The sequence below is a fragment of the Gobio gobio genome (genome assembly GCF_949357685.1).
Source record: "Gobio gobio genome assembly, chromosome: 25".
In the NCBI taxonomy this organism is placed as follows: domain Eukaryota; kingdom Metazoa; phylum Chordata; class Actinopteri; order Cypriniformes; family Gobionidae; genus Gobio; species Gobio gobio.
In genome coordinates, this window is record NC_137121.1 from 13265469 (window position 1) to 13278834 (window position 13366).

The window sequence follows — 13366 nt, forward strand, 5'->3', positions numbered from 1 at the left end:
CAGAATCGGCCCTTTCAAAACAAAAAGGGCAGCTGAAATGAGGTAAGCGAGCATCAGTATGCAAAAAAGAGAATCTTTAATGAGAAATTACTGATGGCCGGGCTGTCCTGCAACTCTGGCGATTAGCACTTCAAGGGCTTTTCTTCCTTTCAGAGGGTAAGTGGGCCAGCTAAAGAATGGCCTCCGCCTCCATTAAGGTGAATCTGAAGAACCCTTGTGAGAAAGGAGAACAGAACACACTTGTCAGCTGCTAGGAGCCTGGGGAATGTGGCGCAGCCACCCAAAAAGTGCATCTGGTGCAGGGGTGGGGTGGCGTGCGTGGATTGAGGAGGACCTCCGCGAGGTTTCGCCTCTATTCTGTGCAGCTTTTGTTCTGGAGTAGGCAGGGGGTCAGCTCTGAACACATGACCACAGGGCTTCCCTCCTCAGCCAGGCAGGAGAAAGAGTGCATCCCGAATCTCCCCTCAAAACACTTTCAAAGGAACATAAAAATCACAAATGAGGTACACTATATTGCCAAAAGTATTGGGACACCCCTCCAAATCATTGAATTCAGGTGTTCCAATCACTTCCATGTCCACAGGTGTATCAAATCAAGCACCTAGGCATGCAGACGCTTCTACAAACATTTGTGAAAGAATGGGTCGCTGTCAGGAGCTCAGTGAATTCAAAAGTGGTACCGTGATAGGTTGCCACCTGTGCAATCAGTCCATTCATGAAATTTCCTCACTAATAAATATTCTACGCTCAACTGTTAGTGGTATTATAACAAAGTGGAAGCAATTGGGAACAACAGCAACTCAGCCACGAAGTGGTAGGCCACGTAAAATCACAGAGCAGGGTCAGCGCATGCTGAGGCACAAAGTGTGCAGAAGTCGCCAACTTTCTGTAGAGTCAATAACTACAGAACTGATTATAAAACCTATGCTGCAAATCTAACAAAGAACACCTTCTACGACTCTCTTTCCTGTGGAGAATACGATGAAACTGTCGGTCAAGTTTTGTTTTTGCCTTTATTGAGATAGTGTAGAAGACTGACAGGAACCGAAGTGGGAGAAAAAGAGAGAGAGAGGGGGACTGGATAGGGAAAGGACCACGACTCAAACCCAAGTCGCCCGAAGCGCATATGTCTCAGCTCTGCCCACGAGGCTATCTGCTCCGTTTTTGATACGAGCAAAAATACAAATCACTCGATAGGGGGGAAAAAATTCTATAGGAAACACAGCTTTAAAGTGAGTACCAGTACTCAGTAGTCCTTCATTTGGTTGATTTGGAGCGGATTATTCTAGGAGGTGTTGCACGTGGACTTCAATGAGCATCTGGCCTTTTACCGAACTCGATCTGTCAGCAGGAGTGCCTTAATCCTCAACTCATTCAGTTCGGCTTTAACACAGGAAAACACCACCTCGCTCCTCCCTTAAGATGGCCACAGAAAACACCTCCGCATCTCAAAGAGAGAGTAAAGCAGAGTGCACGTAAACAGGGACTCGCTCTGAGTCTTGGTGGTTTTTAGGCTGCCCTTGCCCTGCTGTTCACCCTTAGCCTGCCTGTTCTACTGCCCCTTCTCTTTAAGCGCCACAGCAGGGAACCTGACAGACTGAAAAAAAGCCCTGGGTTACAAACAGGTTAGTTGTGATGGCATTTTGCTAGCTGTGACTGTCCGCAAAATGCCCAAAGCTGGCTGCTCGCTGTGAGTTCAGTGCATCAATAAATAATACCTACCCTTTAAAAGGCACAGTTTGAATGCTCTTACATAAACTTGCCACACACACCTAGGTTAACAGGTTTATGGGCTTAAATAACATGTAAATCAACTGTACGGTTATGCAGACATATTCCAGATTGATCCATAATGCACATAATTTGTTCAATTTGTTAATGTAAGTTAATACATTAGGTATCCTCAACTAACAAACAGCAATTTTTTTAATCTAGGTTAATATTTTATAAAAAAAATAAAAATAAATAACATTAAGAATATCATGAATTAAAGACATATTTAACAAAAATGAATTAAAAGTGAACAATAGATTATTGATAAATAAACTAACTTAAATACTGTAAAAAAATTGTTAACTGTTAGTTTGAGACACCTAATGAATTAACTAATGTTAGCTAATTAAATTTTAATTGAATCCATAAGTGAATATTAGTATGGAGAGAGCCAGGTTTGGAAAGACTGTTGAGAGTCAGCGTGAGAAGAAAAGCAAACGAGCGCGAGAAAATAAGAGGGGGATGTTTCCTTAGCTTCTTTTGTGTTTACACGACAGGCTTTCAGGCATATTGACTGAATGAAAAAACCTCTGTATTATGACACCCAGGGACCTGTGCCTACAGGTAGCTGACTAATTACACAATGCCAAAACCATGAAAACGCCCAGACCACGAAGCCTGTGCCACAAAAAAAACAGACACTGAGGAAACAAAAACAGACGGAGAGAAATTATGACAGAATAAATCAAGACATTTAGTCTGAGGCCCGAGTTAGAATGCTAAAACAGAAAAAAAAAATCCATCCAAATATGAAACCTTACACAGGAAATCCTTTCAAATATACTTGAGGTTTCACAATGGTTGGGTTTTCGAACAAAAACAAAAGTGCGGGAACTGACCGGATGTCTGGTGTCACTCTTTTTTTGAGATATTACACAACTAGTCTGAGATTCCAAAACCACTTCACATTGAAACAGCTTGATAAACTGACAGTGTCAATGGAGAATGTGCACTTAATGCACTCTCGAGTCTCACGAGAATCTTCCAAACTGCAGGAAGAATGGTAGTTTGGAATAAACAACTGGATCTTTTCGAAAAAGACACTTCGACAAGGCCATTATGAAGATCACTTCAGGGAAGTACTTGAAGGACTAGCTGCTCACTTTCGTCAAGGAATTCGCCCTTGGAATCTCTGCCAGTCCTCAGGTCCCCTCTCATTACTCCACATCTTCAGACTATTCAATCAGCACCAAAGCTAGAGTCTCAATTCACCTCCTTGTTGAGCATGGAACACCATAAAATTTGATTTCTACTCGTATATACTTTAAGTGAAGGGAAATCTAATGAGTAAACGTCACAAAAGGGTGACACCACAGCACAGCAATTCTCCTTTAAAGTAAATAGCTGACTTACCTCAATTTTGTCCGTTTTGGCGTCGCCCCAGTAAAGCTTTCCTGCGACACTGTCTATGGCCAAACCATTGGGCCAGCCAAGAGAGGTGTTGAGCAGCACGACCCGGTCAGTGCCATCCAGATTTGCCCGTTCGATCTTGGGTATCTCGCCCCAGTCAGTCCAATACATGTATCTGCACAACAGAATCAAGAGGTAAATCACGTGTTATTTTAAAGGGGATCTCCTTAGAGATGACCTTAAAATGATGTTTTACCCATTTATGGGATCCAACACGATGGCTCGCGGTTCGTCCAGGTTCTCAGATATGAGGATGCGTCGAGAGGTGCCATTGAGTCTGGTCACCTCAATGCGATCGGTGCCGGTATCCGTCCAGTAGAGGTTGCGTGCCACCCAGTCCACCGCAATTCCATCTGGATGATTAATCTCGTTGGTGACCAAAGTCTGGGCGTCGCTTCCATCGATTCGGGCACGGCGGATGGCCCTCACCTCATCGTCCGTCCAGTAGACGTATCCTTCAACAGGGTCATAGTCAATGGCGATTGCGTGCCGGATGTCGCTGACTTGTAAGACGATGTCCGTGAAGTCAGGTAAGTCCAGGGATATCCGCCGAAGGTCCGTACGGCGAGCCAGTAGAAGCACCTGTTCTGCCCCTGGGAATAAGATTGAGATTTGCTCATACGGTTGAGCATGAGAACAACGATGACTTCTGTTCTTTTGACCATCCTGCAAAAGATTCAAGTACCAGAGATGCCGTGGCATTTGACCTGCACTGTCTTCTTTAATTAGGATGACAGGAACTAGTAAAACATCATGCAAAAAGGTCTACAAAGATGTGTATTAAGACCACTACCATGCCTAGGGCATAGATTCAACTCGTCAAAGAAAACGGAGTCTGACAGAAGCAATTAGCAGCATGAATTGCAGAGTTGTGCCTGCAAACGTTGCACTGCAAGATCGCATTGCTCCATTACAAAACCGCATGCCAGGTTTAAATACCAACAGTAGAATCTGTCTAGACCCAATCTGTGGAAGCAATTAGGTCCAACCTTGTCCTTATTTAATCTCTCTTTGTAACCAAGCACGCTCCAGTACCCACAACACCAGCTGCGGTCCACGGCACCCAATAAGTAGTGACATCCATCAGTGCTGACACCAATAAGAAGAGGGAAAAACAGCTCCTCCAGGGTTTCATGTGCTTTTTTTGCTCCTTTTGGTTTTAATTTGTCCTTCGTTCTGCCTTGCATGTTATCAAAGTGAGTGGACGTCTGACAAAACCAAAACAAATGCCTTCAATTTAGGCACCCAAGCTAAACAAGTATGAGGTGTGGACGTTTGCTCATGCTAATCCTTTGTCCTACTGGACCCACTTGTGCCCTTGCTTTGCCGCTAATCAAAGTCCAGTACAATAGGGTATTGTTTGAGTTCTGATTAGTTGTCAACTTTTCAAGAGGGTTGCTTAATCCTGAGGTCAGTGGGAATATGTTTCATTTGGCCAGATGACCTCCCCTGTCCTCCACTAATGCAATTATGGACAGCTACATGTTTCACTTGCACCACTGGAATGAGGACTTGAAGAATACATCTTATTGTTTCCTGGCCTGGGAATACACTACCTCAAATTTGAAGGAGTTATAAATTCAAGTAGAAAGGCAGAGGAACTTGGGAAGGGGCGAATGTAATTTTTTTTCCCTAATAAAAGAACAGTCTGCCGTTAACGGGCTGGGTGCACAGATACAATGGATGAGTCTGTTCTGGAGGGGCTGGGAAAAAAACCCTTAAGCAAGCCAGGGGTGAAGCCTGATTTTAGAGTAGCCCCTAATGCTTAATGTACACCCTCATCAAGAACATAAGAACAATTGCATTTAAATTAGTCAAATACATTTCACTTTTGTGAAGTCCTTTTTGGACATACAAATACACCTAAATCTTTCTGTTGTCCCTAGTTTTGTTACAATTACTATATTTTACATTATAAGTCATTCCAAATTGTTCAAATTCTGAATCATTCAGACCAATTTGATTTAAAAGAACAATTTGAACAGATAATTCCCATGATTTGATCTATTTCCAGACGTGGAAAATGTCATTTTAAAATGTCCAAGCACCCCACGATGACTTCATCAGCAATTTACAATGAGCAAAGGGGCATTTCTTAAAGAGTGTGGAGATGTGGGAATGTACACAAAACCCTAGTAATTCAAACTAACAGATTTCCTGAACTGGACCTAAACGCACACACATTGGACTAACCCTGTCAGCACCTAAATGGTTACCTTGACACAATACCACCAAGCCCCAAACTAGGTTCACTAGCTCTTCCTCTGGGCTGAAACTCTTGTGAGAATGAGAAAAAGGAGGGAAATTTGTCAGATGTTATGGAACAAGGTTATGATTCATGATTGCTGAATCAGAGGAGAGTGATTTTGAATTGTGAACTCAAAGGGGCCGCCATCTGTCAAACATTAGTCTCTGTCATGGTTTTCTGCGCGGGACAGCATGCAAATTTTTATAGATGCACAGTATGCCAATCCTCATACCAAAACCAGCCCATGAATGGCCACAGTTCATAAAAATCTAATTTTACGCTTGAAAGCGGGGACATCATAATAAAATTATAAATGCAACACAACCCTTCCATTCTCCTCACAGAAAAAGAGCTCTATCTATGTATCTATCCATCTATCCATACATGTTTTTTACCTGGTCGACAAGTCTTTCCATCCTCTTGGAGTTTAACCCCTGTTGGACAAGCACAGCTGTAGAAGGGCGGCATGGGAGAGAGGAGACACAGGTGGGAACAGCCTCCGTTTCTTTCACTGCATGGAGTTTGAACTGTGGAGCAATGACAAGGAAAGAGGAAAGCTATAAAACTGTTGTTTATTAGACATTACTGCAAAGAGCAATGACCTCCAGGTTAAAAAATGACCATGAAACAGAGTGTTCTAAAGAGTGTGTGAATGTTTCACCACATTCTCACCTAAATTTGAGAAAGTTCATCAGATAGGGTGATTAATGTTTTAGAGCAGTGAATTATATTGTAAATAACATGTCTGGTATACAAATAACCATGGTTTGAACAGATTAACCCTGCTCAAAGGTTGCTCTGGAGATTTAATGGAGGTCATAGTGATGTATTGGTTAATTTAGATATACTAACTGGTTGTTATCATGGCAAATCTGAAAATATCAGAAGTAGACGATTTAAGGAACAGCCTCGGTTTAATTACATTTATGTCTAGGAGAAACCATTAAGATAATAAACAGATCTAATTTGTGATTTTCCTTTCCTACAGGAGGACTCGCTATTTTTGGGGAACTCTTTTGAGATTTGCCTCATATTATGCAGTATTTGGTACCAAACGGCCATGAACTTCCTTTTCACCTGTGACTCGAAAAAGCAGCATTGTGCAGTTCCCAAACAAAACTGCAACCCTTGAACAATAGCAGGTGGCAGCAAAAACATTTTATTTCCTGTGACAGGTTTTTCCATTTCCACCAGGTCACGCTCTGCTCGCCATAGCCTCTCAAAAAATGCATCTGCTCCCATCAGGAAAACGCATGCGGCCCTGACCCAACACTTGTTATCCCCCCTCTTCTCCGTGCTGCTTGCAGATGTGGTGTCTGCCCAGCACACTGACTGATGACTGGTCCAAAGTTCAGGGACACATGAGGAAATGCACAAAATATTGATACTGGCACATTTTTGAGGATTGGCTATGCAACTGTGTCCTTAGTAATACAAATAATACAAATTTCATACTCTGCTATGAGTGTCATCCATTCCAATAATCATGTAATCATGATTAAATTAATATTAATCACAATAATTTCTTTAATCTTGCAGCAGTTTTATACATTTTCATAATATTAAAATAAATAATGCTCTACAATTACAATAATATTAATGACATTATGTTATCCACACAAATTACGATTACATTTTAATATTTAAAATGTATACTACAGTTCAAATGTCAGGGATAAGTTAGTTGTTGTTTTTTTAAAGAAAGAAATTAATACTTTCATTCAGCAAGGAAGCATTCAATTAATCAAAAGTAACAGACATTTATAATGTTACAAATTGTAAAAAAAAAAATTATTTTGAGCTTTCTATTTAAAGTATCCTAAAAAAAATTGCATCACAGTTTCAACAAAAATATGAAGCAACAAAACCATTTTCAACATGAAGAAATATTTCTTGCTCATCAAATCAACATACTAGAATGATTTCTGAAGGATCATGTGACACTGAAGCTTTGCCATCACAGGAATAAATTACATTTTTAAAATATATTAAAACAAAAACAGCTATTTTAAATTGTAATAACATTTTACAATATTACTATTTGTGATCAAATAAATGCCTTGGTGAGAAGTAGGGAGACTTAATCTTACCAACCCCAAACTTTTGAACGGTAGTGTAATGAATCACAATTATTTGTCTGTTTAATCTATTAGATAAAACCGTTGTAAAAGATGTGTAAAGCTTCTATTATATTAAATATGAGATTCATAAGTTGTGTTTTAGATTTAACAATGCAAAATAATGGAACCTGCTTCCAGCTTACTTGATGGGAATCACTGGTCTAGATCTTCGTCCTTTGTTTGCATGAGGGTCGCTTCATCCTTTCTTTATTATCTTACCTCCAACACAACAAACACTTACCTAGTGGGGTTTTTTGCAGGCTGTTAAATGTTTGGGAGCAATCCACACCCACATCCTCACACACAGACTAAGGTGGGGGTGGGATTGTGCTGGGACTGTTCCCTGTCTCCACTGAGGAGCTGTGTTTATTTGTTCAGAGTGGAATGCAGGACACTTGAAAAATTTCATTCCCTGAGAACTATTCTACCCAAATTGCCTCATGGGCCAAAAGGCCGAAACGTTTACAAAGAGACTGTACAGTAAGTGCTGAAAGGAGGACATCAAAAAAAAATGAAACATGGAATGTGAAGTATCTCTTGAGGGAACCTGACCTGAGTGCAACACTGAACATTTCTGTTCCTTCACAAACATGATTTGTGAAAATTTGATGTGGATTAGAGCTTCAAAATTAGGGCCAGCGCATAACTCATGGGTCCTGGGATGAAAATTTGTATTTTCTTCTGGTTTGACAAAAAAAAGGACCATCTATCAAAATGTTTTGAGTTTTTGTGATGTGTAGACTCACTGTTGGGCTGCCGCTCTTGGCCCAGCACCTGGATGTCCATCGGCGAGTAAATGCCATTGAGAATTTCTCTCCGCTTCTCTCCGGAGTGTTTGTCGCAGGCGTGGATGGATCGGGTCTGCCAGTCGGTCCAGTAGAGCGTCTCGTCATAAAGAGTAAGGGCGAATGGGTGGGTGAGAGAACCCTCCACAACAGCCTCCCTGTAAGCGTCAAAAGATATATGTAAATGCACAGCCCGCTCGAATGGCCAACATATGCTGCGTTTTAGACGTCTGATCACCATTCAAAAGTTTGGGTCTCTCTTTTTTTAAGAATACTTTTATTCAGCAAGGATGCATTAAATTGATCATAAGTGACAGCAAAACATTTATAAATTAAATTTTAAAATATATTAAAATAGTAAATAACAATATTACTGTTTTACTGTATTTGTGATCAAATAAAAAGCTGCCTTGGGTGACCAAAAGAGACATTCAAAAACATAAAAAAAATGTAATTTACAGGTGCAGTGTGTAAATTTTAGCAGCATCTAGTGGTGAGGTCGTGAATTGCAACCGCCCACCCCTCCCTTTCAAAGCACATAGAGAAGCTACGGTAGCCGACACAGGACAAAGATGTCCTCGTCTGAGACAGCAGAGAGTAGCTTGAGCTCTGCAGAGCAGTTTGTCCGTTTAGGACTACTGTAGAATCATGGCGGCACAAAATGGTGACTTCACTCTAAAGGGACCCGCGGTGTGTGTAGATAGAAATGGCTCATTCTAAGGTAAATATAACGGTTCATTATGTAAGGTCTTTATACACCATATATTAGCCTATATTGCATTTCTGTCAATAGATATTCCTAAATATTACACACTGCACCTTTAATTTTTTTTTTTTTTTTTAAACATTCGACCACTATATTAGCCTAGAGCAGTGGTTCTCAAATGGGGGTACGCGTACCCCTGGGGGTACGTGAAGGCATTCCAGGGGGTACATGAGATTTTTAATTATTGCCTACATATATTTAAAAAGAAGCATCCATGCAAAAATCCTTTAAAAATAATTCTTTAATAAATATTTCAGAAAAATATAAGTATAAGTTCATAAAATTTATTTTATATTCAGTAGGCTATTCGATTTCATTATCCTAAAAACCCAGAGTCTCCCCCATACCAGGATGGTTTGACCCAACCTGTCATATGCCGCCTGGCATCACCTGTCAATCACTTGGATCAACGATAGGGTGAGGGTTTTTAATGTTCTGTCCCCGACTGGAGTTGTCCCCGGAAATGTCCCCGTTTTACAGCTCGTTCCAAACAACCCGCAGATATATTGGAAAAAAAGCGCCCAACCAACATACAGCTGCTACGCTGACTCTACTTGGTAACGCACGCTCCGCCCGCTTCAACTTCATGAAGAACGTACCGAGTCGAGAGCAGACAGAGCGCCATTATCGTCAAATATCAAAAGAAACCTTGTTGTCGCTTTCAAGGTAGTAACATACTAACTATTCGTTTTTAATTTAAAGTAATATTGTATGTGCTTTATAACAGAGCCTCAACAAGGTGCGGGATTGTTTTGTCCCCAAAAGATACACAACGCAGTGATTACCACACATCTGAACTATAACTTCAATATAAAAACCTTAACCCTAACCCCAAACAATTACACTTGCAACCAACATGTGCAGAATACATATACTTTCTGCTTAAAATAATCCTAAAAAGCTAAATAACAAGACCAATTAAGGACAGTAAGAATTATTTTCAAGCATAAACGTAACAAAACTTTTGAAGTAAAAAAAGTAATTTATATAGTTGCCTATAAACTTAAATAAAATTATAAAATGTTACAATATTTGTTGAATAGTTTTATTTATCATATTTATGTTTTATTTTTGTTATGTGTTTTTGTTAAGTCATGTTACAATATTGTTTTGAACTGCTTATTTACAATGGTTAGCTTACCAATAACTGTTTTCATTGTTTGTTTGTTTTTTTGTGTTTTTTTATTGTATTAAATCCAGACCAAAAATCCTAATAATCAAACAAATGAGATTTAAGTGATATTTTGACCACTCAAATATGAAATGTCCCCGGTTTCCATTTCAGAAATATGGTCACTGTTTTCACTACATTAGTTTGAATCACTACATTTTAGTGATGATAAATATTTGCAATAAATTTAGTCATGGATTATTATCATTTAAAATGTTCGAAATAGTAATTTTTTTTCAAATGTTTGAATTTTGTATGCGTTTATCTGTTCCAAAGTTTAATAAATCAGACACTGATGGCACAGTGCTCTGTTTTAAGTCTTTTTTTTCAACCAAAAATGCTTTGCGCTGGTTAGGGGGTACTTGGCTGAAAAAATATTTCACAGGGGGTACATCACTGAAAAAAGGTTGAGAACCACTGGCCTAGAGTATCTAGACGCACCCTAGCAGCAGAAAATTTATTTTGCCGCGAGTGTAGTCTAGCAACTCTCGGTAGACCTGAGAGCTGGAAAAACCAAACTCTGGTCAGGCCAATCACAGCGTGTCGTGTGTAGAGTCGGTGGGCGGGCTTAACATAATGACGGCACGCCACGGCAGAGGATGTTCTGCGTGCTACTCGTAAACAAAGCTGACGAACAGTGGTCTTTTGAATCGGCTTTGGCGGCGACTCTGGAAGACTTGGAGTTAAGCTTTTCTTTGAGAAAAGAACGGCACTGAAGTCATTCTTAGGAAAAAAAAGATGATGTGTTCGAAGTTTTGCCAACCGGATACGGCGAAAGTCTATCAACTAACGTTAGCTCGGCTTCACCTTCTTCTTCGCTCTGGTTGGTTGTGGCGCTCATGGCGCTATCCAATTGCATGCAGAGGGAATTTGAAAGACAACCGTTTATCCCGCCCCTCGGATTGAGCCCTGTCAATGGTGAGTTTCCAGACCCAACATCTTGATGTGGGTCTGGCTTGTCAGGCTACCACTATATATAATTTCACCCAACAATGAAAATTCCATTGTTTTGAACCTCATTAACTTTGTATAAACAAAAACATTCTTCAACACATTAGATGAAGTCAAACAGGTTTGACAACATGAGGTTGAGTAAATTATGACATAATTTATTTGTTTGTGTGTGTGTGTGTGTGTGTGTGTGTGTGTGTGTGTGTGTGTGTGTGTGTGTGTGTGTGTGTGTGTGTGTGTGTGTGTGTGTGTGTGTGTATGAACTACCCCTTTAACTAACGTAAACAGCAACACTTCCAGGTTTTATGTGTTCGAAACCATTCTCGTCAAACAAAATTCACCAATTAGACCAGCACTAATGGGTATAAACTAGCCTGGACCAGCTTGAAATGTCATGCTCTAAGCTGGTCTTTTCAGCAGGGAACACACATTCCAAGCCAGCGTGCTTTATGAATCCAGTCGGAATACTTTATATGGGAAATAATTCCAGTAAATGTAAGTTAGGGACTCTGGTTGTCCTACATGTCTTAATTTCAAAGACATAAGAGGCCTACAGGTATTACCCTTTCCAAAAGGCATATAGAACGTGAATTTAAGACCACAACAACAAGCCAACAACATCAACCGAGGACTGAGGTCTTTTTTAGACCCTTCAGGAAATCTGGAGCTCATGCGAAACCGAACCCCCCCTCCCTTTGGGGGGCCCATAGGACTTCTTTTCCAAGAAGAGGGGGGAATTAAACAAATCAGGCTGTCATCGACCTGTAAGACCACATCTGTTTCGGTCGTTAGTAGGGAGTCATCCCCGTGCTCGAACTGTAGAGCTGCCCTTATTAAGTGAAGTTCCCTTGGAGTCCATCGGAGCGCTGCTTGTCGCATTTGTCCGGCCGAGCGACGGCCTTCTGACATAAATAAACGGTGCGGATCAAAGCAACAAGTGTTCAGAACCATAATGCCGCCATATTCAGAGAAACGCCGCTTAATCAATCACCAAGCTGTAGTGGGTCGAGAGTGGATAAATTTTCCTGGTTAGGTCGGGGAGTCGTGTGCGTGAGCGTGCATGGAAGAGTTATACTTGACATGTTGTTCACCCTCCTGATTTTTAATAGCGTGTGACGAACAGCAGAATGAGGGGAGGGGTGGTGGGGGGGGTCAGTGCTCTCAAAACGTAATTACAACCAGATTTTTCACAGCTTTTGACGCACTCTTGGTAGTAGCGGGGACGTTTGAAGCAAGCAAACTCAAACACCTATTAAACAAGGGTGTCCGAAGGGCTTTATATTTTAAAAACATAAAACGGTAAATGTTTAAAGAGAAGCGTTAACCATTTTACATTAAGATGTGACAGTGAGCAGAATCCCTACGAAGTGTCTGTTCTCCAGCCAATTCTGCGCGAGGACAGCGGAACCTTAAATTAATGGTTTAATGCCAAAAGTGTCATTAAGAAGCCGGAACAAAGAGCACCGCTGATCCACAGATGTACTGCAATTACTCAAGTCTGATTCAGTCAAAAAAACCTTTGAGGGAATTACACTAGATGCTCTCCGTGGTTTTTCAGGTTACACAACAAATGTGGGTAAAGAATAACTAAGCAAAGTAAGTTATAACTTGAAAGAAAACATGAACACAGTAGGAGTAGAAAAACATGCAATAAACAGAAAAAAACAACTACATAAATTATGGAAGACTGGGAATATATCTTAAATGAAGGAACCAATAAGCAATTTAATAATTAAAAAAATATTTAAATAAAATCAATCTTGTTAGACTGACTCTAAAAATGAAGAACTAATATTTATTGAAATTCTAAAATTAAAATAATAAAATGTGCCTTTTTTGGCAGATAAGGAATGCCACATAAATGAGGGAGGCAACTATCAATTTAATAATTAAAAAAATGTTTAAATAATGTTTCAGATTGACAAATAAGACTGGGTATGGCATAAAAAAAAACGAACAAATCAATTATTAATGAATTAAAATGTAATATAAAAGACATTTTATAATCAACACTGAAATTATATTGATTTGCCTTTTATAAGAATAGGAACACCACTTAAAACAAAAATGAAACGCATATAAAAACAAAAATTAATAGAGTTAATTTTTCAAATGTATTTGTTTTGTTTTTTGGCATGCTAA

At 40.0% G+C, this 13366-nt stretch overlaps 1 protein-coding gene across 1 annotated transcript in view; it reads right to left on the minus strand.

Moving 5' to 3' along the window:
• The window catches only part of lrp5 (low density lipoprotein receptor-related protein 5), a 76074-nt gene that overhangs the window by 37041 nt on the left and 25667 nt on the right, over window positions 1-13366 (minus strand). The window contains exons 5-8 of the mRNA XM_079809936.1: window positions 8298-8494; window positions 5827-5958; window positions 3380-3776; window positions 3127-3298 (exon numbers count right to left, since the gene is read on the minus strand). Of these exons, the coding sequence (XP_079666062.1) occupies window positions 3127-3298; window positions 3380-3776; window positions 5827-5958; window positions 8298-8494 (898 nt within the window). The remainder of the gene's footprint in view (window positions 1-3126; window positions 3299-3379; window positions 3777-5826; window positions 5959-8297; window positions 8495-13366) is intronic.